The following is a 26,264-nucleotide window of genomic DNA, read 5'->3' on the forward strand; positions in this document are numbered from 1 at the left end:
GCCCATCAGTGTGACATGCTGCCCAGCCCTAGCTGCAGGACTGGGTCCATGGCGATGGGGCAGCGTGGGAGTTTGCCAAGGCAGGTCCATGGGCTGACCAAGCTCCTCCAGAGCTCTGGCTGTCCCCTCTCTCCTCCCCAGCCCCGCTGCCCCGCATTATGTGGGGTATGCTGCCCAGGCAGGGAACAGCCCCGTGTCCCCGCCCCTCCCCATGCAGCCTGGGCACGGTTCCATGGCTCGCTCTGGTTTATTGCTCTGGCGGCTGCCAGTCTCTGAGAACAGGAATCAGGAGACGGCGTGGGGGGGCAGTGCCCTGGGGGGGCCCCAGAGCCCAGCTCAGCCGGCGGGATGGACCGTCCTGCACCAGGTGCCCCCCAGTCCAGTCCAGGTCCATCGAGGCAGCGCTGCCTCCTGGGGGGGACACATGGACAGAGCCCGGTGCCGCTCCCTTTCCAAGGGCAGGGTGGCTCAGAGTCCTGGGCTGGGACCCCCGGGGGGGGCACCCACCCTTGGTGCCTTCATCACCCCCCATTGCTGAGATGCTGGCGCCACCTGGGGGCTCCATGCTGTCGGTGCCATCGTGTCCCATGAGCCATGGGTTCAAGTCCGGGCGACAGCTCGTACCTTGTGCTGGGGCGAGTGCCCGGGGGGTGTCCCTGGGCGCCCTGGCGGGGGTCACAGCAGCTGCTTGTTGCGCTTGGGGATGATCTTCCGGACCGTCCTGCGCTCCGAGATGTTGCGTTTGACCTTCACGCCGGCAGGCGGCGGGTCCAGGTTGAGCGAGGGGCTGGAGTGCGACTTGATGAGGCCGAGCCCCTCGTCAGCCGAGTCGGAGCCCCCGAGCCGTGCCTCCCACTGCTCCAGCTCCTCGGAGCCCCCGCACAGCCGCGCCTCCAGCAGCTTCACGTAGGTCTCATAGCGGCGCTTCTGCAAGGGCGAGCGCAGCGTGAGCCCTGGCTGCAGCCAGCTCTGGGGGGCAACACGCCAGGCAGGGGAACAGCCACACAGCATGGCGGGGGTGGGGCACGGGTCCCCAGCCTGGGGTGCCCTGAGATCTTCCCTTTAGTGCTAGTCCCTTCCCCAGCAGCACAGTGCCCCCTGCTGAGCCCCCACCTCACCCCCTTCCACCCAGCACCCCCTGCTGAGCCCGCCCCCCACAGCCCGGTGCCCCCTGCTGAGGCCCCACCCCACGCCCTGCTGAGCTCCTGCCCTTCCCCCAGCAGCATAGCGCCGCCTGCTGAGCCCCAACCCTGCCCCCGAAGCCCAGTGCCCCCTGCTGAGCCCCCACTCTGCCCCCTGCTGAGCCGCCCACTCCACACCCTGCAGCACAGCACCCCCCTGCTGAGCCCCCGCCCACTGCTCCCCTCAGCACAGCACCCCGGTCGAGCCCCCTGGCTCTGAGCTGTCCCTACTGAGGACACTATAAGGTGGATAGAAAGTTGGCTAGATCGTCAGGCTCAAAGGGGAGTGATCAATGGCTCCATGTCTAGTTGGCAGCCGGTATCAAGTGGAGTGCCCCAAGGGTCGGTCCTGGGGCCGGCTTTGTTCAATATCTTCATTAATGATCTGGAGGATGGTGTGGATTGCACCCTCAGCAAGTTTGCAGATGACACTAAACTGGCAGGAGTGGTAGATACGCTGGAGGGTAGGGATGGGATACAGAGGGACCTAGACTAATTAGAGGACTGGGCCAAAAGAAATCTGATGAGGTTCAACAAGGACAAGAGTCCTGCACTTAGGACAGAAGAACCCAATGCACAGCTACAGACTAGGGACCGAATGGCTAGGCAGCAGTTCTGCGGAAAAGGACCTAGGGGTGACAGTGGACGAGAAGCTGGATATGAGTCAACAGTGTGCCCTTGTTGCCAAGAAGGCCAATGGCATTTTGGGCTGTATAAGTAGGGGCATTGCCAGCAGATCGAGGGACGTGATCGTTCCCCTCTATTCGACATTGGTGAGGCCTCATCTGGAGTACTGTGTCCAGTTTTGGGCCCCATGCTACAAGAAGGACGTGGATAAATTGGAGAGAGTCCAGCGAAGAGCAACAAAAATGATTAGGGGTCTGGAACACATGACTTATGAGGAGAGGCTGAGGGAACTGGGATTGTTTAGTCTGCAGAAGAGAAGAATGAGGGGGGATTTGATAGCTGCTTTCAGCTACCTGAAAGGGGGTTCCATAGAGGATGGATCTACACTGTTCTCAGTGGTAGCAGATGACAGAACAAGGGGTAATGGTCTCAAGTTGCAGTGGGGGAGGTTTAGGTTCGATATTAGGACAAACTTTTTCACTAGGAGGGTGGTGAAGCACTGGAATGCATTACCTAGGGAGGTGGTGGAATCTCCTTCCTTAGAGGTTTTTAAGGTCAGGCTTGACAAAGCCCTGGCTGGGATGATTTAATTGGGGATTGGTCCTGCTTTGAGCAGGGGGTTGGACTAGATGACCTCCTGAGGTCCCTTCCAACCCTGATATTCTGTGATTCTATGACACAGCGACCTCCGTGCCCGCCCCCAGGGCGGTGCCCACCTCATAGAGCAGATACTCCTTCTTGAGCCGATACTCCTCCAGGTCGCGACCCCGGCCCCGCTTGTCGGGCAGGTTCCGCTGGTGCTCGCCCAGCTCGTCGGAGAACTTGTCCATCCACCCCTCGTGGGCCTGGTGCTGCTCCTCCTGCCGGGACACGGGCTCAGTCAAGGGGTCCCCCACACACGCCAGGAACCCTCCACGGGAACCACAGCCACTGAGGCGGAGGGGATGGCCATGACAAGCAGCCAATCGATGGGGCACGGGGCCGCCATGGGCTGAGCCGGGAAGCTGATCCAGCCACCACCTATGGTGCTCTGATGGGCCCACAAATCCACGAAGGGGCAGAGCCCATGGGAGGCACTTGGGGGGGGCACCAGGGGGCAAAACTGAGCCAAGGAAAATGCCCCTGTCAGTGAGACCCTCAGGCTGGGGAGAAAACCCCCAGAGGGCCTGGGGTCCCATGGCTGGGAGTCGCTGAGGGGCCTGGAGGTCCCGTTGCTGGGGAATCAGTGAGGGACCCTGGGGGTCCCATCACTGGAGGATCCTGTGGCTGGCAGTCGCTGAGGGTTCTGCGGGTCCTTTCACTGGGGAATCGCTGAGGGCCCTGGGGGTCCCATGGCTGGCAGTCGCTGATGGGTCTGGGGGTCCCATCACTGGGGGGTCCCGTGGCTGGGAGTCGCAGAGGGGCCCTGGGGGTCCCGTGGCTGGCAGTCGCTGAGGGCTCTGGGGGTCCTTTCACTGGGGAATCGCTGACGGTCCTGGGGGTCCCATGGCTGGCAGTCGCTGATGGGTCTGGGGGTCCCATCACTGGGGGGTCCCATGGCAGGGAGTCGCTGAGGGCCCTGGGGGTCCCGTCACTGGGGGTTCCATGGCTGGCAGTCGCTGGGGGCCTGGGGGTCCCGTGGCTGGGGGTCCCGTGGCTGGCAGTCGCAGAGGAGCCCTGGGGGTCCCGTCACTGGGGCATCCTATGGCTGGCAGTCGCTGGGGGCCTGGGAGTCCCGTGGCTGGGGGTCCCATGGCTGGCAGTCGTGGAGGGGCCTGGGGGTACCGTGGCTGGGGGTCCCATGGCTGGCAGTCACTGGGGGTCTGTGGCTGGCAATCGCTGGGGGCCTGGGGGTCCCATCACTGTGGAATCGCTGAGGGCCCTGGGGGTCCCATCACTGCGGGATCCTGTGGCTAGCAGTCGCTGAGGGCTCTGGGGGTCCTTTCACTGGGGAATCGCTGAGGGACCCTGGGGGTCCCGTGGCTGGGAGTTGCTGAGGGACCTGGGGGTCCCGTCACTGTGGAATCGCTGAGGGCCGTGGGGGATCCTGTGGCTGGCAGTCGCTGAGGGCTCTGGGAGTCCTTTCACTGGGGAATCGCTGAGGGCCCTGGGGGTCCCATGGCTGGTAGTCACTGGGGGCCTGGGGGGCCTGTCGCTGGGGGTCCCGTGGCTGTCAGTCGCGGAGGGGCCCTGGGGGTCCCGTCACTGGCAGTCGCTGGGGCAGCCCTGCCCCATGCCCACGGGTGACGGCACTGGGGAGCTCACCAGGGAGCTGCGGCTCTGTGCTGTGGGCAGGATGGGCCGGATGAACTTGCGCTGGGAGCCCACAGCCGCCGGGAAGGGCGGAGATGAGAACATGGCGGCCACCAGGTTGATGCGGGAGATCCAGGAGCTCATCTCCTCGGCGCTTCTGGGGAGGAGAGAGGGAGAGACTGTGGTGTGGGCTCTGGGAGGAGGCCACGCCCTGGGGCCTGAGCGGGAGCAGAGACTCTCAGGGGTGAAGGCTCCAACTGGCTGCCCCTGGCTGGGTCCCAGTCTGTGGTCAGCTCCCAGGGCAGATGCAGTGGGGGCTGCGGGTCGGGAGTGAGGGGCATGGGCAGAGCTCCCGCTAGGAAGGCAGAGCCATGTAACATGCAGTGCCCCCGGGGTGGCATGGGCAGCAGGCCCCAGGACAGGGGGGACTGATGTAAAGGAGCAGGGAGAGTGTGCCGCGGAGTGTGGGGGAGCGGGGGCAGAATGTCCAGGACAGGGTGGGGAGGGCAGCGTGCCCAGGTCGGGGCAGGGGGCAGCTTCCCCAGGGCAGGGGGATGGGGCTGCATGCCCAGGATGGGGGCAGTGTACTCAGGTGGGGAGGGCAGCATGCCCAGGTTGGGGGGGAGCAGTGTGCCCTGACCCAGGGGAGAAGGTCAGGGCGGGGGGCATCGTGCCCAGGGCGGGGAAGAGGGCAGCATCCCCTGGGCGGGGGGATGGGGCCACATGCCCGGGATGGGGACAGTGTACCCAGGGCGGGAGGTCCCATGCCTGAGGGGGCACTCACAGCGCCTGGAAGAGGAAGATGCGCCAGTCGGCCGTCTGGAGGCGGAAGACATGTGGCCGCTTGTTGTACTTGGAGGCTCTCTCGGCTAGTGCATGGTGCACACCGATCGGCTCCTCCATGCCTGGCACGTCAACCCGGGTCTCATCCTGTGAGGGAGGGGCACACGGAGCATGAGCCAAGAGGCGGGAGCAGACTTCCCTACCCGGAGCCCTAGCCCCCGCGTGGTACAGCCTGTCTGCCCCCACTGCCTGCCCCTTGTGCCCCCATGCCAGGGACTCTCTCCCAGGGCGGCTCCTGCTCTGTGGGTTGGGCCAGGGGCGCTGGGCCTGGCTGGTGTCTGCTGGGGGCTCCCACTGGCCATCAGGGAGACACGGATCTGAGCCACAAAGAGCCCCCAAAGCCACATTAGATATGGTATCCCCCAGCCATGGGATGGGGCTGGGGACTAGACCCTTAAGGGCTGCTCTCCCCACGTCTCCAGCCCCACGGCGCTGCCCACCGCTCCCCACACCCCAGCCCCAAAGCAGGACCCCAGCATTACCTTGAGGAAGTAGAGCACCATCCCCTTGAGCACCGTGTAGAAGGTTTTCCAGCCTCGCTTCCCCCAGGGTGCTGGAAGGGCAAAGGTCATGCAGGGTGAGACCCCAGCCCCTCCCGCCCCAGGGAGGGTGAGACCTCCACCCGCCCCAGCCCGTGATGGGTGTCACCCCCCCAATGCTGGTTTCCCGGGGTGACAAGCGTCACACACACACACACCCCCACACACATATGCTGGTTGCTGGGGTGAGAGGCAACACCCCTCCCCCCTGCGCTGGTTGCCAGGTGATGGGTGTCACTGTCCCGTGCTGGTTGCTGGGGCAACAGGCATCACCCCTCCCCCCTGCGCTGGTTGCCAGGTGATGGGTGTCACTGTCCCGTGCTGGTTGCTGGGGCGACAGGCATCACCCCGCCCCACTGCGCTGGTGGTGTCACTCCTGCCCCCATGCTGATTGCCAGGCAACGGATGTCACTCCCCCCATGCTGGTTGCCAGGCAATGGGTGTCACTGCTCCGCCCCCTGCTGGTTGCCGGGGAGACGGATGACACTCACTCTTCTTGCCATCGGCTTCAGCGTGCACCTTGCGGGAGAGCTGCCCCTCCTTGTATGTGGCGGCCTTGGCGTCCTGGGTCAGCGTCAGGAAGGGGTTACTTTTCTTCCGGCTGGACGGGGTGCTGGGCGGCCGGGGTGTCAGGGCACTGACCAGCTCCTCCTCATCCCTGCAGGGGGAGCCACGGCGCCCAGCATTACAGGCTGGGCTGGCAAGGTGCCCCCCCCGGGGTCAGAATGGAACAGGCCGGGGTTTGTGTCCCCCCCCCTCGCCTCCCCACGGTCAGAATGGAACAGATTGTGGCTCCCCCCCCATCAGAATGGAACATGCCATTGACCAGCGGGTGGAATGGGGGCTGGACCAGGCTGTGTGGCTCCCGGGAGGGACCATTGCAGGCAGCGGGGGCAGTGGGAGGCTGGCGGGGTCCCGGGTACTCACATGGCCCACTCCAGCTTCTCGTTGCGGATGGAGTAATACAGGGCCTGCCGGGAGAGCAACAGGGCGTCAGAGCGGCCACGCCCCCGTGAGAGCCCCGCCCCCTGCCTGGGGCAGGCCGCATGCTGCCCCCTAGCAGCCACAGAGCCGGGGGTCCCTGCCTCCCTCCGGCGCTATCCTGGGCAGGGCTCTTCCTTCCGCAGCCAGGCTCTGCAGGGACAGCCCTCGCCAGGACTGCTGGGCACCCCCATCGGAGGGGGTGTCACCCTCGCTGCAATCACCACGACCTCACGGCCGTTCCCTGGGCTGTCTCCCCAAGGGCATGGCAGGAATGGGCCTGGGCTCCGGGATTAGCCGGGTTCCTCCCCCCTACACAGGGCCACGCGGAGCCCTGTCACCCTCCCGACCCCATGCAGCACTGAGACACTGGGGGCAGGGTGCCAGGGATAGGTAGAGATAGCTAGAGGGGGGGGGAAGGGGATAGATAGATAGATTAGATAGAGGGGGTCGATGGGGATAGATAGCTGGATAGCTAGCTAGAGGGGATCGATGGGGATAGCTAGATAGATTAGACAGAGAGGGTCGATGGGTATAGATAGCTGGAGGGGGTCGATGAGGATAGATAGGTGGATAGCTAGCTAGAGGGGATCGATGGGGATAGACAGATAGATTAGATAGAGGGGGTCGATGGAGATAGATAGATAGATAGATAGATAGATAGATAGATAGATAGAGGGAGTGTGTAGGGTAGATAGATACGGGGGTGGATGGACAGATTTGTAGCAGGATGGACAGACAGACAGGTGACCGGTGGGTGGACACACAGCTGGGTAGGTATTGGGGCCCGCCAGGCCCTCAGCTGGCATGCAGGCCAGAAGCTCTTGACACCAGCAGCACCAGCTCGCCCGGCCGAGGGGTTCAGTACCTTGAGCTGATCTTTGGGGAAGTTCTGCCCGTCCCTCATACCATCAAGGTTGGTTACAAACTCGTGGCAGGTCATGCTGCGGCCGATGTTCTGCAGCCACAAGGGGGCGATGGTGCGACGCACACAGGGATGGAAGAAACATGGATCACAGTGAGAACAGGGCTGGGTTTGTGCCCGTGTGGCACTTCGCGCTGCCCAGCGCACATGGCTCCCACACATGTCCTCCCCACCCCAGGCCAGGGCCAGCACCAGGGCCAGGGGCACTGACCCCACACAGCCTGGATAATGGAGCCAAATGATCTTTCTAGCACTCAGAGCCTGCTGCTCCCAAAGCCCTGGAGGGGAGCTGCGCCGGGGTTATGACACACTGTTACATGGTGCTACATCCAGCCAGCAGAGGGCAGCTGTGCCTTGTCTGGCCCCCTGTAGTGCTGGCCAGGGCCACGAACACAGGCTGACGGAGGAGGCGCCCAGGGTTCCATCCTGCCGGCTGACAACTCAGCTGGGGGGTGGGCCCTGCACCCCTCTCACTGCTAGCCTGCCAGTGACAACATGGCTATCCCAGTGACGGGCAGCCTCCCCTTAAATCACTCCTTGCCCCTAAGTGTACAAAGCGAGGGGGGGGTGGCAGGAAGGAGCAGAACCCAGGAGTCCGGGGGCCAGGTCTGTGCTGGAGCCTGCTTTGGCACATCCCTCCACGCCCGTGTTTCTGCACACAGGCACTCCCCTGTTCACACACATGCTTGATCTTGGGCAAACAACCTGTGTGGATTCACATGCGTGCACACCCAGGACCTTGTGCCCACACTCACACAGCATTTTGCCCTGGAGCTGCAGCATGGAGCCATGATGCATCTGGGCGGGGGCTGCTGTTCTCAGGGGTGACCTTCCCCCTGCCCCAGGGTGAATCATTGGCACAGCTCCTCCTGGGTACGAGGCCTGGGGTCCCACACAGAACAGCTGCCGGGGCACAGCTGGGCACGGTCAGGCACCAGGGGTGACTCCCAGAGCAGCAGAAGAAGGGGAGTTTGCAGGACCAGTTGCTGCACTGCCCAACTCCCCAGATCAGCCAAAGGCTGATGGGACCCTTGAGCAGGGCTGGGATTAGAGTGGGTGTCCCTGGGGCACCCACAGTGTGACCAGGGACAGCTAGGTGAGGGCCAAGGAGACCCACCCAGTAAAGTGAAATGCCAGCCAAAACCAGTGGGCAGCCCCAGCTCCAAGGATTTCCCTCCCCTGTGACACGGGCATACTCTAGCATGCACAAGCCCATGAGCACACGCCTGGGCAGGCCCCCAGACGGCTGGGCACACGAGTATGTGTGAGATCACGGAGCCTGTGTCCATGCATGTGCGCGCTAACTGGAGGCCTGTCCCGCCCCGGACTGAGCCTGCCGATTTGCTAACAAGCTTTTTAGCCTTGCTTTTCAACGCAATCGGTTCCCTTAGTGACTGTGGCGCTGGCGAAAAGGGCCAGATGGACGGACCATCCCTTCCCCCCGCTGCTGAATCCCAGAAGATGCACAGCCACCTGACCCCAGTCCTCACCCCGCCCTTCGAGGCGGAGCTCTGTCTCCATGGCCCAGGACCTCGTGAGCCCTCCCTGCTGGAGATGGGCTGAGCCCCCCATCTCATTGCACACTCGCACCAAAGCACTCACCGATGGGAACCACCGGGGGAGGGCACGTCCTGCTACCAACCCCTTTCCCCCTCTGTGCCCAGCTGCACGAAACAGCCCAGCTCTGGACACCACCCTGGCATGGCCAGTCGGGCCACACTCTGGGCTTGGTTGGTGAGATCCCCATTGAACCCCCCCACCCCTCCGTGCCCCTGGGCTTACCTGCCCGTGCAGGTCCGTATTGAGCAGCATGACGGCACAGGTCAAGGTGTGCACAGCATCTAGGGGCAGAGAGGGAGCGTGTTTGGCATGGAGCCAGCCTGGGGGTCCTTGGCAGGAGAGATCTGCAGAGCCCACTGTGTGTGGACAGCAGGGGTCCCACACCCCTCCAGGGCACAGATCGCCCCACCCGGCACCTCTCCCAGGCAGGCACTGTGGCAACCTCCTGGTAAGCGATCCCAGCTCTCAGTGGCACAGCTCCTCCCCCGCCATCTACTGAGTGCTGGGGTGGCGGTAGGGCGGGGCAATCATGGGCATTTGAGTGGGGGCAGTGGGGAATCCCAAAACGCCTTCATCCCGGGGCTCCGAAGTAAAACCTGGGCATCCCAGCCAAACTCCAGCTCCATTCATCCCCACCACCCCTAACCCTAACCCTCACCCCGCCCTCGCAGCTTCCTGTGGTGCGGCACTCTTCACTTCCTGTCTTAAACTGGCCTGCAGCCTTGTGGTACCATTAAACAGCTGCCTGGTTCCAGCCCAGAGGTGGCAGGTGCCGTGAGCACTCTGAATGGCCTGGGAGCTGGGCGGGTTCATGGCTGCCAGGCGCTGGCCTGGGTGCATTGCCGCTCTTTAGAGGCATGGTGGTCCTACCTCTCAAGCACCCTGTAGAGGAGGGATGGGAATCACTGTCTCCTACTGTGGGTGGGGAAACTGAGGCACAGAGCAGCACTGGTCCCGTGGGGAGTGAGTGACAGTGTCAGGTCCAGGATGCGTCAGACCCTAGGGTGCCTGTGAGCCGGGGCGGGGATGTGGGGGGCCCGGGGAGCTCACCTGCCGAGGGAAAGGCGTCGGGGTTGCTGAGGTGGTAGCGCTTAGAGAAGTGTCTGAGGATCCGCTCCCGCTCCTGCGTCTCCCCAGTCAGCACGAAGGCCTTGAGGAAGGACCTGCCCGGCACACAGGAGACACCACCCGGGGAGACTTGCAGCTGGCACCTGGACTGGCTGGATCCTCTCCTCTCCCCACCCTGCGCATGCCGCTCGTCTGCTGCCACTGCAGCCCCAGGTATGTTTGTACAGCCCTTGGCCCCCTGTGGCCCCAGGCCCGTGCAACAGGGACTCTGCCCCCCCGGACCCAGAGATGTGTAGCCTGGGGGCTTTCTCTGCCTGGGGCTGATCAGCTGTTTGCTCCAATCCCCGCCCCCCCCTCCCCACATCTGCCCTATTTAGCTTGTCAGCTCTTTGGGGTGGGAACTGTCCACTATGCTGTGTGTCCAGGGCCTGGCACCACGGGGCCCTCTCTGGCTGGCCTTAGGTCCGGTCGTCAGCAGCATGGTCCGATGCTGAGATGAGGAATTAATAGCGCTGCCCTGAGCGTCCCCTCCCTCTGCCCCCCTCCCTGCAGGCTTTCGTCCCACGCTGCTCCCCTGGGAAACGCTCTGGAAGGGTCTGCGGTGCCCTTACCTGAGGGCCCGGTCCAGAGTCTGCCCGCTGAACTGGAAGAAGGCGAGGTACTCCTCCGCCACCTGCCGGCTGAACTCGTTGCTGGGAACCAACACATGCAAATCAGAGCAGTGCAGAGCTGAGCTCCGGGCTACTCCAGCCCCAGCCTCTCCCAGCAGGGGGCGCTGTGGGGGGGGCAGGGCACTGGCTGTGGGGGAAGCTCCCAGCTACTCCAGCCCCAGCCTTGGGCACTGTGGGGAGTGGGGCAGGGCGCTGGCTATGGGGGGAGCTCCTGGCTACTCCAGCCCTCCCAGTAGGGGGCACTCCAGAACACCATCCATCTTGCCCAAAACGTAACTTAAGTCCTTACTTCTTCCTGAGGTAGGAGGCCACCTGCGACCTCTTGAAGCCGTCCAGGTGGTAAAGCCTTGCTGCCAGCCGCTGAGCTGCCCCCTGGTCCCCGGAGGCCCCGTTGGCAAGGAGGGCCCCGTCGGGCTGCAACACTTCCGGGTCTCCTGGCTTCTCCCCTGCGTCCTCCTCCTTGGGACATCTGAGGGGGCGTACGGGGGTGTCAGCAGCAAGGGGGGGCCCCTCCCATCACTGCCCTCCCCATGGCTGAGTCCAGCCCTCTCCTGCAGCAGCCTGCTGTGAGGGGAGGCACTGGCTGCGAGGCCCAGCTCTCCCCCCCCCCGCGCTGGGCAGTGTAAGTGGCGCGTGGGACCTTGTGATCTGCCCCTCGGCGCTCAGACACGGGTCTGTGGTAAGTGAGGTTAAGAGTCCTACTACTGCTGCTGCTGCCTCTGAGCTCTCTTTGTTAGCTCATGGGGCCAAGGCCGCGGTTTGGAAGCTGGGTTCTCATCCTGCTTCCCCATTAGGGGTGAGCAAATCCTATATCAGCTCATGTGTGCATCAAAGAGCCGTCAGGGAGTAGGGCTGGGAGGAGCGCACACCTGCAGTCTGTGAAAGGAAGGCTGGTCAAGTGGTTAGCCTGAAACCTGGGTTCAATTCCCCATGTGACCTTACTTAGACCCAGATCCTCCATGTTAGGGTCCTAATTCCCCTTGGCAATCAGGAGCCTAGATATCTCTGAGGATCTGGGCCTCAGGCCCCACTAGGGTTGCCAATTTTCTAATTGCACAAAATCAAACACAAAACACAAAAAAGAGGCTTACAAGAAGTGGAAGATTGGACAAATGACCAGGGATGAGTATATAAATATTGCTCGGGCATGCAGGAGTGAAATCAGGAAGGCTAAATCACACCCGGAGTTGCAGCTAGCGAGGGATGTTAAGAGTAACAAGAAGGGTTTCTTCAGGTATGTTAGCAATAAGAAGAAAGCCAAGGAAAGTGTGAGCCCCTTACTGAATGAGGGAGGCAACCTAGTGACAGAGGATGTGGAAAAAGCTAATGTACTCAATGCTTTTTTTGCCTCTGTCTTCACGAACAAGGTCAGCTCCCAGACTACTGCACTGGGCAGCACAGCATGGGGAGGAGGTGGCCAGCCCTCTGTGAAGGAAGAAGTGGTTCGGGACTATTTAGAAAAGCTGGACATGCACAAGTCCATGGGACCGGATGCGCTGCATCCGAGAGTGCTAAAGGAGTTGGCGGATTTGATTGCAGAGCCATTGGCCATTATCTTTGAAAACTCATGGCGATCGGGGAGCTCCTGGACGACTGGAAAAAGGCTAATGTAGTGCCCATCTTCAAAAAAGGGAAGGAGGAGGATCCTGGGAACTACAGGCCAGTCAGCCTCACCTCAGTCCCCGGAAAAATCATGGAGCAGGTCCTCAAGGAATCAATTCTGAAGCACTTAGAGGAGAGGAAAGTGATCAGGAACAGTCAGCATGGATTCACCAAGGGCAAGTCATGCCTGACTAACCTAATTGCCTTCTATGATGAGATAACTGGTTCTGTGGATGAAGGGAAAGCAGTGGACATGCTATTTCTCAATTTTAGCAAAGCTTTTGACACGGTCTCCCACAGTATTCTTGCCAGCAAGTTAAAGAAGTATGGGCTGGATGGATGCACTACAAGGTGGGTAGAAAGTTGGCTAGATTGTCGGGCTCAACGGGTAGTGATCAATGGATCCATGTCTAGTTGGCAGCCGGTATCTGGCGGAGTGCCCGAAGGGTCGGTCCTGGGGCCGGTTTTGTTCAATATCTTCATTAATGATCTGGAGGATGGTGTGGATTGCACCCTCAGCAAGTTTGCGGATGACACTAAACTGGGAGGAGTGGTAGATACGCTGGAGGGTAGGGATAGGATACAGAGGGACCTAGACAAATTGGAGGATTGGGCCAAAAGAGATCTGATGAGGTTCAACAAGGACAAGTGCAGAGTCCTGCACTTAGGACGGAAGAATCCCATGCACCACTACAGACTAGGGACCGAATGGCTCGGCAGCAGTTCTGCAGAGAAGGACCTAGGGGTGACAGTGGACGAGAAGCTGGATATGAGTCAACAGTGTGCCCTTGTTGCCAAGAAGGCCAATGGCATTTTGGGGTGTATAAGTAGGGGCATTGCCAGCAGATTGAGGGACGAGATCGTTCCCCTCTATTCGACATTGGTGAGGCCTCATCTGGAGTACTGTGTCCAGTTTTGGGCCCCACACTACAAGAAGGATGTGGATAAATTGGAGAGAGTCCAGCGAAGGGCAACAAAAATGATTAGGGGTCTGGAACACATGACTGATGAGGAGAGGCTGAGGGAACTGGGATTGTTCAGTCTACGGAAGAGAAGAATGAGGGGGGATTGGATAGCTGCTTTTAAGTACCTGAAAGGTGGATCCAAAGAGGATGGATCTAGACTATTCCCAGTGATAGCTGATGAAGGGACAAGGAGTAATGGTCTCAAGTTGCAGTGGGGAAGATTTAGGTTGGATATTAGGACAAACTTTTTCACTAGGAAGGTGGTGAAACACTGGAATGCATTACCTAGGGAGGTGGTGGAATCCCCTTCCTTAGAAGTTTTTAAGGTCAGGCTTGACAAAGCCCTGGCTGGGATGATTTAGTTGGGATTGGTCCTGCTCTGGGCAGGGGGTTGGACTAGATGACCTCCTGAGGTCCCTTCCAACTCTGATATTCTATGATTCTATGACTCTATGAAACACCCCTGCCCCGAAGACCTGCCCCCACTCACTCCATCCCTCTTCCCTCCGTCAGTCGCTCTCCCTGACCCTCACTCACTTTCACCGGGCTGTGGCATGGGAGTTGGGGTGCGGGCTCTAGGCTGGGGATGCAGGCTTCGGGTTGGGCCAGAAATGAGGGGTTCAGGGTAACGGTGAGGGCTCTGGCTGGGGGTGCGGGCTCTGGGTGAGGCTGGGGAGGAGGGGTTTGGGGTGCAGGAGGGGACTCAGGCCTGGGGCAGGGACAGTGGCAGATTAATGATTTTGCTGCCCCTAGGCCCTGAAATAATTGGTGCCCCCCTGCCCCGCCCCAGCTCACCTCCGCTTCGCCTCCGCCCCTGAGCACGCCACCGGGTCCTGCTTCTCCCCGCTCCCTGCCAGGGCTTATGCGGGAAACAGGTTTGCGAAGGGGGGGAAGGTGGCGCATTCAGGAGCAAAGGTGGGGCCGGGGCGGGGATCTGGGCAAGGGGACCAATAGGGGCAGGGAGGGGGTGGGGAATGGGGGCGGGGAAGGGGTGGAGTTGGGGTGGAGCCGGGGGCGCAAACCGGGGCCGGGGGAAGCAGCCTCTGGCTGCTATTATAAATTTGCTGCCCCTGCAAATTTGTCAGCCTAGGCGTTAATAAGCCGCTGGGCAGGGGGTTCGGGTGTTGGGGGGTGTGGGCTCCGGAGGCAGTTTGGGTGTGGGAGGGGACTCCGGGCTGGGCTGGGGGTTCGGGGTGCAGGTCCTGGCGGCACTTACCGCGGCTCCCAGAAAGCGGCCGCCAGGTCCCTGCAGTGCAGCCCTAGGCGCATGGGCAGCAGGGAGGCTCCGCTTGCTGCCCTTGTGCCCGCAGGCACCGCCCCCGCAGCCCTGGAGCCCTTTCTAAAATTTGGCGTCACGTTAGCTAGCCTCCAGGCATCTGGTACAGAAGCTGATTTAAATGATAGGTCACAGACCACAGTTAGTAGTTCTGCAATTTCACATCTGAGTTCCTTCCGAACTCTTGGGTGATACCATCTGGTCCTGGTGACTTACTCATGTTTAATTTATCAATTTGTTCCAAAACCTCTTCTAATGATACCTCCATCTTGGACAGTTCCTCGAATCTGTCACCTAAAAGGAATGGCTCAGGTTTGGGAATCTCCCTCACATCCTCAGCTGTGAAGACCGATGCAAAGAATTCATTTAGTTTCTCTGCAATGGCCTTATCGTCCTTGAGTGCTCCTTTAGCGTCTCGATCGTCCAGTGGCCCCACTGGTTGTTAAGCAGCTTCCTGCTTCTGATGGACTTTAAAAAAAACCTGCTATTACTTTTTGAGTCTTTGGCTAACAGAGAGAGCTGTCTTGCATCCATCCTCACAGCCCTAGCCTGGCTTTGTGCTTAGCCCTGGTGTTCTGCCTTGCGCTGCCCTGAGGAGGAATTCACAGCGATGTCACCTGGCGTTAATCTCCCCTCTCCACCCAGCTCAGCTTGTGAGCCAAGCAAAACTGGCGGGGGGGGGGGGGGGAGAGGAAGGGTGTGACTGGGGGCACGGGACAAAGTCCTGCCTGGGAGAATAATCCTAACAGCAGCAAAGCCCCTCCCCCTGCGCCCTTCTGAACCAGCACCATGCGGTTACACCCTGGGGCATAACCAGGGATTAGAGCAGCAGCCAACAGGGGGCTGGCACCGGCTGGGGTGGATATCCCAGAGAGAAAGAGAAAGCAAAGCTGCTTGGGTCACTGGCCTGCTGCGCTGACTCAGGGATCTGGCTGACTGGTTTGGACGTTAACCCTTGCAGCGCATGCGTAGGGCTGCTGGGGGCGCTCTGTGCCCTGCTGGACCCGGTGGGAGCTCTTGGCATCGAACGGAGGAGATGCGGGCTACCCACTTTGCCAGGATGCATGGGCATCCCCCACAGCCTGGGCTAAACCCACATGGCCCGCAGCTGGGTTCTTGGGCCGGAAGGCCCCAGGACACTGCATGGGGGCCAGCTGTGGGGCGGGGGCTGGACCCTCTTGAGGGAACGTGGGGTGAAGAGGCGGGCAAATGGCTGGGAGCAGGGGAGGGGTTGAGTGTGGGGGGTTGTCAGCAGCTAGATCAGCAGCGTGGCTGGGGGCTGCGTGTGGGGTGATGGCCAGAGACAGGCTGGTGAGGGAGAAGAGGCAGCCCAGCCCTGGGGTGGGAGCATGGCAACCCTCCGCACCATGCTCTCTACGCCCCACTTCCAAGGTGCACCAGCTCCAAAGGGCTAACAGCCTGGGGCCGCAGGGCTGGGCAATGCACTGGGCAATACACCGGGCTCTGGGGAGGAGCATGGCCCCACAGGCAGGGGGCAGCAGCACTGCTGGGAAAGGGCTGGGTGCTGCCCCGCTTCACAGCTCTACTTGCCCCTCGGCCTGGCCTGGAGGGCCGGGCTCCCCAAACACCATCCAGCCCAGGGGGGCCATGGGACCGGCTCCCCTCCTGGCATTCCCAGAACTCTGCACAGCACTCTGGATGGGTCCTGTGCACCATTGCGCAGGGCCTGTCAGCTCTCAGGGCGGGGACCGTCTCTGCTCTGGGTCTGTTCAGCGCCTGGCGCCATGGGGGCCTGGCCTGAGACCAGGGCTGCTAGGCACTACCTAATACACCTAATAATGTACAGTGCCAGGTGCCACGGGGGACCTGGCCTGGGCACTGCCGTAATAGACCTAATAAGTCACCTACAGTGCTTAGCACCATGGGGGCGTGGCCTGGGGCTTAGACACCTGGGCACTACCGTAATACACCTAATAAATCACATGTGTGGGGCTGCTAGGCACTACCAACATACACCTAATAAATCAGATACAGTCCTTGCTCTATGGGGGCCTGGCCCTTGACTGAGGTGCCTAGGTGCTACCATAATACACCTAGTAAATAAGAACAATAACCTCACTGGTGCCGGGGCAAGGTGCTGAGCATGATGCCAGCCCAGTGAGTGACCTGTCCGTACCAGTCTGGCTGGTGGCTGACAGCCCCCCAGCTGAGGGGATTTGCGCTACAGACAGCGATGCTGTGGCTGGAGCGTGGGGGCTGGCTGGGTGCCCTGCAGCACCCTACGAAGTCAATGCTTGAGGCTGGAGTCAGTGAGGCATCGTCTGGCAAAGCCTACAGGGTCAATGTCTCCTGGGAGCCCACAGCTCAGATTCACTGCCCTGGAAGGGCTTGGCCAGGACAGCCTGCACCCGCCCACAGCCCAGCCCAGCAGGGACCAGCAGCCAGCCTGGAGGTTGCATCAGGCTGGTCAGATGTGAGGGTGAGACAGAGCCAGGGAGAGAGAAAGGGCAGCAGAAGGTGGGAGAAAGCAGAGAGCTGGTCATAGTGAGAGGCAGCAGGGCTGGAGCCCAGAGGCCCCGGGGATGGGCACCTCATTAGAGAAAGACAGATGCATTGGATAGCTAGTAACATAGAATCATAGAATATCAGGGTTGGAAGGGACCTCAGGAGGTCATCTAGTCCAACCCCCTGCTCAAAGCAGGACCAATCCCATTTTTGCCCCAGATCTCTAAATAGCCTTCTCAAGGATTGAACTCACAACCCTGGGTTTAGCAGGCCAATGCTCAAACCACTGAGCTATCCCTCCCCCATGTGATAGCTAGATCAAGGGGGGCGGGGTCTGGGGATGGCTGGATAGACAGATGGATGGACGGATGGGTAGCAAGTTCCATTAGCTCTCAGCTATCTCTACCTCTTGGAGCGCTCACCAAATGGCTGCCAGCTCTCATCTCAGCCCTCACAGTGCAAAGCTCAGCTCAGCCCCGGCGCCTAACCACAGCCGGAGGATGTCGTGGCTGCCAGAGCCCCACAACCTCCCGCCTGGTTCCCCGTGGCCGGACTCGCGAGCTGGCTTACCCCGAGGTGGGCTCCGGCCTGCCCTCCTCCTCCAGCACAGGCTCATCTCCAGGTGCGGGGGATAGTTCCTCCATCTCCTGCCCCTGTGCCGCGCCGCCCGGCTTCCCCTCCGCTGCGTCAAGCGTCTCAGCCGGAGACTCAGCCTCAGTGACTTCCCCTCGCGGGCAGGAAGTGCTCTGGGATGCCTTCGCCACCAGGCAGGGGGGAGCCGGGCTGCCACAGCCAGGGGCTGGCAGCCCCAAATCCACCTCCTGGCACTGAGCAGGTTCCACGGTGTGCTGCTGGGAGACCTGGGGGCTCCAGCTGCCTCCGCCCGCAGGGGGACTCGGGGGCCGGAGCTTGCAGGGGCTGGGGTGGTCCCAGTCTTCCTCGTGCAGCAGGGCCGATATCACAGAGGTGCCGGAAGCTGAAAACAGCAAGCCGCCCTCAGGTGGGTCCAGAGCACCACTGAGACCTGCGGGAAGAGTCCAGTTACCAATGGTCCCAGCACAGCCCCTGCACCCCCACTACTGTGGCCAGACCCCTCCTGCCGTGGCCCCAGCCAGCCTCCTACCTGCGATACGGGGACAGACCCCCCCACTGGCGTAGCCACAGCCAGTCTCCCGCCTGCGAAATGGGCCAGACCCCCAGCTGGTGTGGCCCCAGCCAGCCTCCTGCTTGCGATACGGGCCAGATCCGTAGTGGGTGTGGCCCCAGCCAGCCTCTCGCCTGCAATACGGGGCCAGACCCCCAGCTGCCGTGACCCCAGCCATCCTCCTGCCTGAGATATGGGGCCAGACCCCCAGCTGCCCTGGCCCCAGCCAGCCTCCCGCCTGCGATACAGGGCCAAATCCCAAGCGGGTGTGGCACCATGCAGGAGGGTATGGGTCCAGCCGGGGAGCAGTGGCTAGGCCAGAGGGGTCAGATCAGGCTGCAGGGATCCAGCCCCCGTCTCTCCGCTAGCCCCACCCCAGCCATGGAGCTGTCAGGGCAGGGAGCAGCCAGGGGCTGGGCTCATGGAGCCACAGACCCCGCAGCTACATCCCTGCATCTCCAGCCAGCTGAGCCCATGCCAGCCCTGCCCGGGGACCCTCGGATTGGCTGCTTTCCCCTCAGTACTGACTCCTCCGCAAGAGCAGCCAATAGAAATCTGGCAAAGCTCTTCCCCCCCCGCCCCAGGAGCTGACACCATTCTCACATAAGGGCAGGGGGCAGCTAAAGAGCCCTGCAGCACCTCCCCCAAGGTGGGGGGGCAGAACAGATGAGGTGGGGGCAGGACAGAGGGGAAGTAGGCAGGCAGGCAGGCAGGCAGATGTGATGTCCCGTCCCGTCCCTTCCCTTTCTTTTCCGTAGAATATGACAGACCCCCCGCTTTAAGCACGGCACACAGGCCTGGCCCGACTGGCTCAGACCCATGGCCCACCCAGCCTAGTGTCGTCTGGGACAGGGGCTGCACCAGCTGCTGCAGAGAGGCACAGGAACCAGCAGCAGGTGGGGTACAGTCTGCCCCCCACATTCGGTCTCACAGCCAGCCCCCCACCCCCTGTAGGCCAGGTAGGAGCCATCGCAGAACAGCTGGGTTTCACCCGTGAGTCAGCTGGCTCGTCCCCGAATGGTCCCAGGACTCACCTGACTCCACACTGCACAGGAGAACCGGGGGGTGGCAGATGGCTCCATCTGCCAGCTGGTCGGGGGGGGGGGCCGGCACCTGGAGAACAAGGAAAGACACATTAGAAGATCTGCAGGAGCCCAAGAACTGCCGGGAACAGAGCAGGGGCCAGGGAGTTGGCTGGTAAGGCCGGGTGGGGCTTCTCTGATCCAGCTTGGCCTCCTGCACAACGCAGGTGGACAATCTAGCCCAGGGCACAAAGATTTTAGAAAGAGACGCCCAAGCTCCATTGGAAAACACTGTGGGGGGATCCATCCCATCCCCACGCCTACTTAACCCTCCTCCCCGGGAACGACGTGCACTGGGCCTTCCAGCCCACGCTCCTGGCCCCGACCATGGCTGGCACCAGCGAAACTTCCACAATAACCGACTCTGAAATCACTGACCCGGAGGGGAAGTTTCTGCCAGGCCCTGCTAATGAGTGGCTGGCTCACGCCCTGATGCAGGAGGGTTTATAACATGACTGAAGGTAACCAAGCCTGATTTGCTGCTGAGCCTCTTTTGTTTGTGATCTCTTGTGGCAGGGAATTCCACAGGTTAACTAGGCACGGTGTGTGTTTTTCATTCGCTGCCTTTAACACCATTTAACACCTGTCTCCTGGCAGGGGCATTACGCAATAGGGCAGGTCCTGCTGTTCTCCCCATCTCTCTCTCACTCTATTTTACAGCCCTCTGCCATCTCCCTCCTTCTTCTCCTCTCTAAAGCAACAGCCCAGTCCTTGCCCATCTCTGTTTCTGCTCTGTACTCTTTGGCGACAGGCTGACCTGACCCCAGCTGACCCACAGGGCTGGATGGGAGCTGAGCAGAAATTGCAGTATCCTGGTATTTCGACATCGGTTTTGCTCCTGAATTGGGACGGAAGGCGAAAATGCTGATGTTTTTTGCAGAATGAAAAGGTCAGAAAAATGTCAATTTGGAAATGCTGAAACATTTCGGGTAGGTTCAACATTCAACCACATCTGTCTATGGAGCCACGGTGCCTCATGGGAGTTATAGTTCTCGTACCTCTTGTTCAATTGTGCTGGATGGGCGGGGCTCCCTGGCTGGACTACATCGCCCAGCATGCACCTGCACTCATATGATTCCCATGAGACAGCATGTGGTTCAGTCAGAGGTGAAACCATGATGAATCATGGGAGATGTAGTTCATCCAGGGAGCCTGGCACATAGGGGAAAATGGAACATACAATGGGGGCCTGGTCTGTGACTGGGGCGCCTAAGCACTACCATAATACCTCTAATAGCAATAGAAAAGTACAGCGCCTAGCATAGAGGGGTGCTGGTCTGTGACTGGGGCCCCGAAGGGTAATGGTAATACAAACATGACCAGTCCTGGTGGGAGTGGTGAGAATCAGCTCTGAGGAACTCCTCCCCCAGCTAGCAATCCTGGGTCAGTAGCAGCTCGGGGGATGTGTCTGGTTTTGACACCCTCGGGTTTTACCCAGCAGCATCCCTGTAGACTGACAGACGCTGGGCAGCATCATCCAGAGGCGCTCAGTGCCCGCTGCTCCTCTTGGTTGAGAACCAGGCCCCTGAACCAAGCGACCCCATCACTCCAGCCTCAGCACCCCAACCTGGTCATCCCCCTCCCCCGGTCACTGCAATAGCAGGAAAGCCAACACTGGAGCTACCCCAAGCTCCTCCTGGTGCTGCTCCTGGGAAATATTCCAGAAATGTGTCACCCTGCCCCCCGACACCCCCCTGCCCCGGCAGGATGGCTGACACCCCACCCCCACGGCAAAGCCTGACGCACGAGGCCGGCTGCCTCATCCCCAGCCCCATGCTGGAGACTGGCCAGACGCCAAGCCACCGGCTGCAAGCAATCCACAGGAAGGTACATGCTGAGCAGTGCCCTGTTGGAGCCAGGCTCCAGCCACGCCAGGCCACCTTTAAACTTAGAGCCCTGGCCAGAGGGCTTGCGGAGGGGCAGGGCACCCCGGCCTTCGGGGAGGGCCGAGCACACAGCCCGACAGGCACAGCGATCTGGGCCCTCCATGGAGCTGAGGTCAGAATTCAGCCCAGGCAAGCCGCGCGTCAGGGGCTGCCCCACGGTGCCGGTGCTGAGGGGCTGGCCCAAACCCCATTCCCTGGCCCGGTTTCCCCTCGCACTGGTTTGACACACTAAACAGGCCTTAGGGTGGGTGTAAATGGCCCCCTCGGGCTCCCGCCTCTGTAGGGGCCTCCCCAGCTGGTGTGGAGCCCTGCCCCTAGGGCCATAGGGGGTGGATCAGGGTCATGGCTGGGGCACCCTGCGCTGTGGCTATTCCCTGCCCCCCAGGGCCCATAGGGGGTGGGTCGGGGGCATGGCCAGAGCACCCTGTGCTGTAGCTGTTCTCTGCCCCCCAGGGCCCATAAGGGGCGGATCAGGGGTGTGACTGGGGGGCATTGCACTGTGGCTGTTCTCTGCCCCCTAGGGCCTATAGGGGGTGGATGGGGGCATGGTCAGTGTGGCCTGCACTGTGGCTATTCTCTGCTCCCAGGGCTCATGGGGGTGGATTGGGGATATGGCTGAGGCACCTGCACTGTATCTGTTCTTGAGCCCCCAGGATCCCTAGGGGGGCAGATCGGAGGGGGGGCACACTGCACTGAGGCTGTTCTCTACCCCGAGGGCTCATTGGATGCTATGAAAAACAGATCATGAGTTGGAGCAGCCTGGAGGTTTCTCTAACCGACCCCAGGGGCTGGGCAGGTCCCTGCATGGCCCCAGAACCTGGGGGTTACAGTGACCAAGAAGCTGGATATGAGTCAGCAGTGGGCCCTTGCTGCCAAGAAGGCCACCGGCACATTGGGCTGCATTCGTGGGGGCATTGCCAGCAGATCGAGGGACGGGATCGTTCCCCTCTATTTGGCCCTGGCGAGGCCTCATCTGGAGTGCGGCGTCCAGCTTTGGGCCCCCTGCTACAGAAGGGACGTGGACAAATTGGAGAGAGTCCAGCGGAGGGCAATGGAAATGATCAGGGGCTGGGGCACATGGCTGGCGAGGAGAGGCGGAGGGACCTGGGCTTGTCTAGTCTGCAGAAGAGAAGGGGGGGGGGGGGTGACAGCAGCCTTCACCCTACCGCCCGCCCCGCATGTGGCCGAGCAGAGCCCAGGCCCCCGGCCCCAGGGAGGAGCTGGGTGGCAGCAGCACGGCAGCCCGTTTGATTGGTCCTGCAGAACCCAGCAGGAAGGTGCCTGCTCTGGAGCACCCCCTGCTGGCACCTTCTCTATTCACCATTTACCTGTACATGGCCACAGAATGCCCCTGTAATGTGGCAAAGAAAGCCACTGACAGGAGGGGAGGTAAGGGGGTGTGGGCTGAAGTGGTCTGCCCTCCACGTTACTCATACCGAGCTCTCATCCAGCACCTCCCAGCAGTTGATCTCCAAGGAGGTCAGCGGCATCAGCTTCACTTCACAAGTGGGGAACTGAGGCACAGCGAGGGGCCATAAAAGTTATGCAGCAGCAGAGCTGGGGCTCCCAAGTCCCAGTGTAGTACTCTGTCCGCTAGGCCACGCTGCTTTCCACCTTCTCAGCGGGGACATTACTCCAGCCTGCCTCCCTTGCATGCCTGTGTGCACCCGAGGGAGTTTGGACCCACAGTGTAGTTTTACACCCGGTGTATATCCCCATTCCCCAGAGCCTGTCCTCTCTCTTCCACCAATGTCAATCAGGAGTCACTCCACAGAAAGCAAGGGAGTGACACCAGTGCAAGCGAGAGGGGATGCAGCCCCCAAGGCATCCACACCCCACAGCAGCACCGCAGTGTCTGCATGGATGCTGCCGTTCACACCCCTCATGAGCACGAGTGTGAGGGCAATGCCATGGTCTGGTCTGTGAACACAATCGTGGAAGATGCACGAGCGAATCCATGTGCAAAGTGGCTGCTCCTATCCCAGGGGCCAGGCCCTGGAGCTGGTCCCAGAACATGCTTTGACTGCGCTGGCCCCTGTCCAGGGTGCCCTGGAGCACTGCATCTTGGGACATGTAGTTCCCACGGGCCACGCCTCCAAATTACTGAAGCTGTCTACACCCAAGATGCGACTGCAGCATGCTGCCTACGCCAAGGGGAGGGCTTTTCCCACCGCTGGAGGTAATTCACCTCCCACCAGACCCCGGCAGCCTGGTTTGCGAGGCTTATGCAGAGCAGGGAAGAATAATTCCCTCTGGCAACGTTCCCCGGCCAGGGCTATGCAGCAGGTCGGATGGGATGGGCTGGTGGGGGTCAATACTGCAGCTCAGTACGGACCCAGGCGGGCACAGCCAGTGCCCCTTCGTGCCCCCCATCTCACAGCTCCGCAGTGCCGGGAGTGGCCGGGCAGGCCAAGGGGGCTATCTCCAAACTGAGATCACTCAGTTTGGCCTGAGCGGGCGGGGTAAAGGGGGAGACATGGGCCATCCTTCCGCTAAGCCCCTCCCTCCAGCCTGGCCACCAGAGACGGTCCCCCCAAGGCTGGCCTCCAGAAGGAAGTTGACAAAAGGCGAATGGGCTGCTCGCTGCTTACCTCCAGGTCCTCGGCCATCGAGCGGGACCCGTCGATGTCCCGTTCCGTGATCACCAAGGGGGCCCAGGTGCTGCAGTGCATCGTGTAGGCGGGGACATCGCACGGCACTTCATCCTCAGCTCCCGGTTCATCCGCCTCGGCCAATGGGCACCAGAGCACTTCCTCCTGCTGGCTGCCCGACACCGGCTCGTCCTGGGGAGCCCTGTGGGTCTCATCGCTGGAACCAGCGTGATACCCCTCGGCAGTGCTCCACAAGGCAGGGCCGTCAGAGGGGCTGGGCCCTGTGGGGCACGGGCTCTCCTGGAAGAGTGGGTTGTTGTAGAAGAGGCACTGTTCTTCCTCCTCCTCCCCCTCCTCCTCCTCGGATGACAAGCTCTCCTCCTCCTGCCTCCCCGGGCCGCCCTCTTGCCCATCATCGCTGTCACTGGCCCCGGTGGCTCTTTCGTCCAGCGGCTCCCAGGAGATGGGCAAGCCCTGTGCAGTTGGGGCGCAGCTCTGTGCATCCTCGGGGCCCCGGGACCAGCTGCTTAGCTCAGCGACAGGCTCTTCTTGCTTCTCCAGCTCCCCTTGCAGGTCCAGCACACACAGCTGAGCTTGGAGGATCCCAGCCCAGAACAGTGCTTGGGCAGCGTCATTCTTCTCCTCGTCCTGGGCATTCAGGTTCTCTGCTGGAGGGGGCGGAGATTCCACAGCGGGGATCTCCGAACCAAGTGCATTGCCCACGGCGCCCGGCGTCCCTCCACCCCCAAGGCCAGCAAATTCTTCCAGAGATGTCTCGCAGTCCCCGGCAATGACTTCCAAGGAGCAGCTGCCAGCACTGTGGCCCTCCGGGACCTCAGGGCACTGGGCGTATAAGGCACTGCCCGGGTCTGTATAATTATCAGAGAACACAATTGCGTCTTGAATCCTAAAGAGGCTTTCTCCAGGCCTACAGTTTGGAGCTTCTGCGGCATAAGGAGCCAGGAGGTCCACGGGCTCCGTGTGGCTGGAAGGGCCGGCCGCATCCATGTCACCATCCACCAGGAACCACGCACTGGGGTTCCCGATACGCCTGCCTTTGCTTTGAAAGGTTCAGTTAAGCCAAGGTGGGCTCTTCTCCCATCTTGTTTGCTAAGCGGTGAGCAGCCGGCTCTCTAGAGAGGCTCCCCATGGCACTCGGGTCTACCCTGGAGCAGAGGAGGGCAAGCAAACAAAACCACAAGTTAACGTTCAACGAAATGGGCTGGAAATGGGCACGTTAGACAACCCCAGGAAAGGACAACGCAAGCCACTGGGGGCGAGAGACGCTGCAACCTGGATCAGGAATTACCAGCAATACCGAAAGTAGGGAAATCCATCTGGAGGTCACAGGGTTTGTACCGTACAAACGGTGGTGACGATTTATTTATCACACCAGGAGCCCAGACACGTGGGGGCACAGCAGACAAACAGGGGCAGAACAGAGGGGTTTTTTCTGTTTGGTTAGCAGTGTCTGCTGATGTCAAGGGCTGCGTGGGAAATTCATTTTTAAAGGAAGTGGTTCAAATCCTAGCTGAGCCACTGGCCTGGGTGACCTTGGATAGGTCACAGCCCCACCTCACGCCTCAGTTTCCCCCTCTGGACATTGATACTGAGCTCTTTGGAATCCAATGAGGAAAAGAGCTAGGAATTGGCGGCACTCAGAGTGTAGGCTAGTGAGTGGGGCACACGCTTGGAAGACTTGAGTTCTAATCCCAGCTCTGCAACTGACTCTCTGGGTGACCATGGCCCTGCTCTGTGCCTCAGTTTCCCCACCTGTAAAATGGGGATAATGACAACGGCCTGCGTTGAAGTGCTCAGACGAGGAGTGTTATCTGTCATGCTTCTGGCACCCACAGTGTGCTTGGTGCTGTACCACACAGGGAGAAAGGACCGCCCCTAAGAGTGTAGAAGCTACATACAAATGTGCAGTAACTTGGAGGGGAAATGCCTGGCATCTGGGCTAAGGATGGAGATCACCCTGGTGCAGGACTGCACAAAGCCTAGATGCTACTTAACAGGACTTGAGTCCCGCCAATCTTGGTTTAAAAATTGTCAGTGATGGAGAATCCACCATGACCCTGGGTAAAGTGTTCCCATGGTTAATTACTCTTACCATTAAAAATTTACACCTTATTTCCAGTCTGTATTTGTCTAGCTTCAACTTCCAACCCTTGCATCATGTTACATCTTCCTCTGCTAGACTGAAGAGCCCAGTATTAAATATTTGTTCCCTGATAGACAGTGATCAAGTCCCCTTAACTTTCTTTGTTAAGCTAAATGGATGGAGCTCCTTGGGTCTCTCCCTCTCAGGCAGGTTTTCTAATCCTTTAATCATTCTCATGGCTCTTCTCTGACCCCTCTCCAATTTATCAACATCCTTCCTGAATTGGGGACACCAGAACTGGACACAGGATCCCAGCAGCAGTCACATGAGGGCGAAATACAGAGGGAAAATAAGTGCTCTGCTCCTACCCAAGATTCCTCTACACATCCCGGGATCACATTTGCCCTTTTGGCCCCTGCATCGCACCTGCAGGCCTGAGTCCCTGAAGTCCACAGAGTTCTCCCACCTCTGAAGCTGGCCGTACGTGACAACCTGCAGACAGACAGATACCTCTGACCTAG

At 60.7% G+C, this 26,264-nt stretch overlaps 1 protein-coding gene across 4 annotated transcripts in view; it reads right to left on the minus strand.

Moving 5' to 3' along the window:
- Window positions 1-239: 239 nt before the first annotated feature.
- Window positions 240-26,264, minus strand: part of PSD4 (pleckstrin and Sec7 domain containing 4) — a 37,192-nt gene continuing 11,167 nt past the window's right edge. For all 4 annotated transcript variants that reach the window (XM_074940193.1, XM_074940192.1, XM_074940195.1 and 1 more), the window contains 15 exons: window positions 23,640-24,805; window positions 19,115-19,193; window positions 17,507-17,960; window positions 10,917-11,096; window positions 10,568-10,648; window positions 9,939-10,051; window positions 9,111-9,169; window positions 7,272-7,361; window positions 6,350-6,393; window positions 5,914-6,080; window positions 5,366-5,436; window positions 4,825-4,970; window positions 4,053-4,197; window positions 2,525-2,668; window positions 240-927 (listed from right to left, as the gene is read on the minus strand). In XM_074940193.1, coding sequence (XP_074796294.1) covers window positions 676-927; window positions 2,525-2,668; window positions 4,053-4,197; window positions 4,825-4,970; window positions 5,366-5,436; window positions 5,914-6,080; window positions 6,350-6,393; window positions 7,272-7,361; window positions 9,111-9,169; window positions 9,939-10,051; window positions 10,568-10,648; window positions 10,917-11,096; window positions 17,507-17,960; window positions 19,115-19,193; window positions 23,640-24,647 — 3,033 coding nt within the window. In that variant the 5' untranslated portion in view covers window positions 24,648-24,805 and the 3' untranslated portion in view covers window positions 240-675. The remainder of the gene's footprint in view (window positions 928-2,524; window positions 2,669-4,052; window positions 4,198-4,824; window positions 4,971-5,365; window positions 5,437-5,913; window positions 6,081-6,349; window positions 6,394-7,271; window positions 7,362-9,110; window positions 9,170-9,938; window positions 10,052-10,567; window positions 10,649-10,916; window positions 11,097-17,506; window positions 17,961-19,114; window positions 19,194-23,639; window positions 24,806-26,264) is intronic.

The sequence above is a fragment of the Natator depressus genome, chromosome 26 (genome assembly GCF_965152275.1).
Source record: "Natator depressus isolate rNatDep1 chromosome 26, rNatDep2.hap1, whole genome shotgun sequence".
In the NCBI taxonomy this organism is placed as follows: Eukaryota; Metazoa; Chordata; order Testudines; family Cheloniidae; genus Natator; species Natator depressus.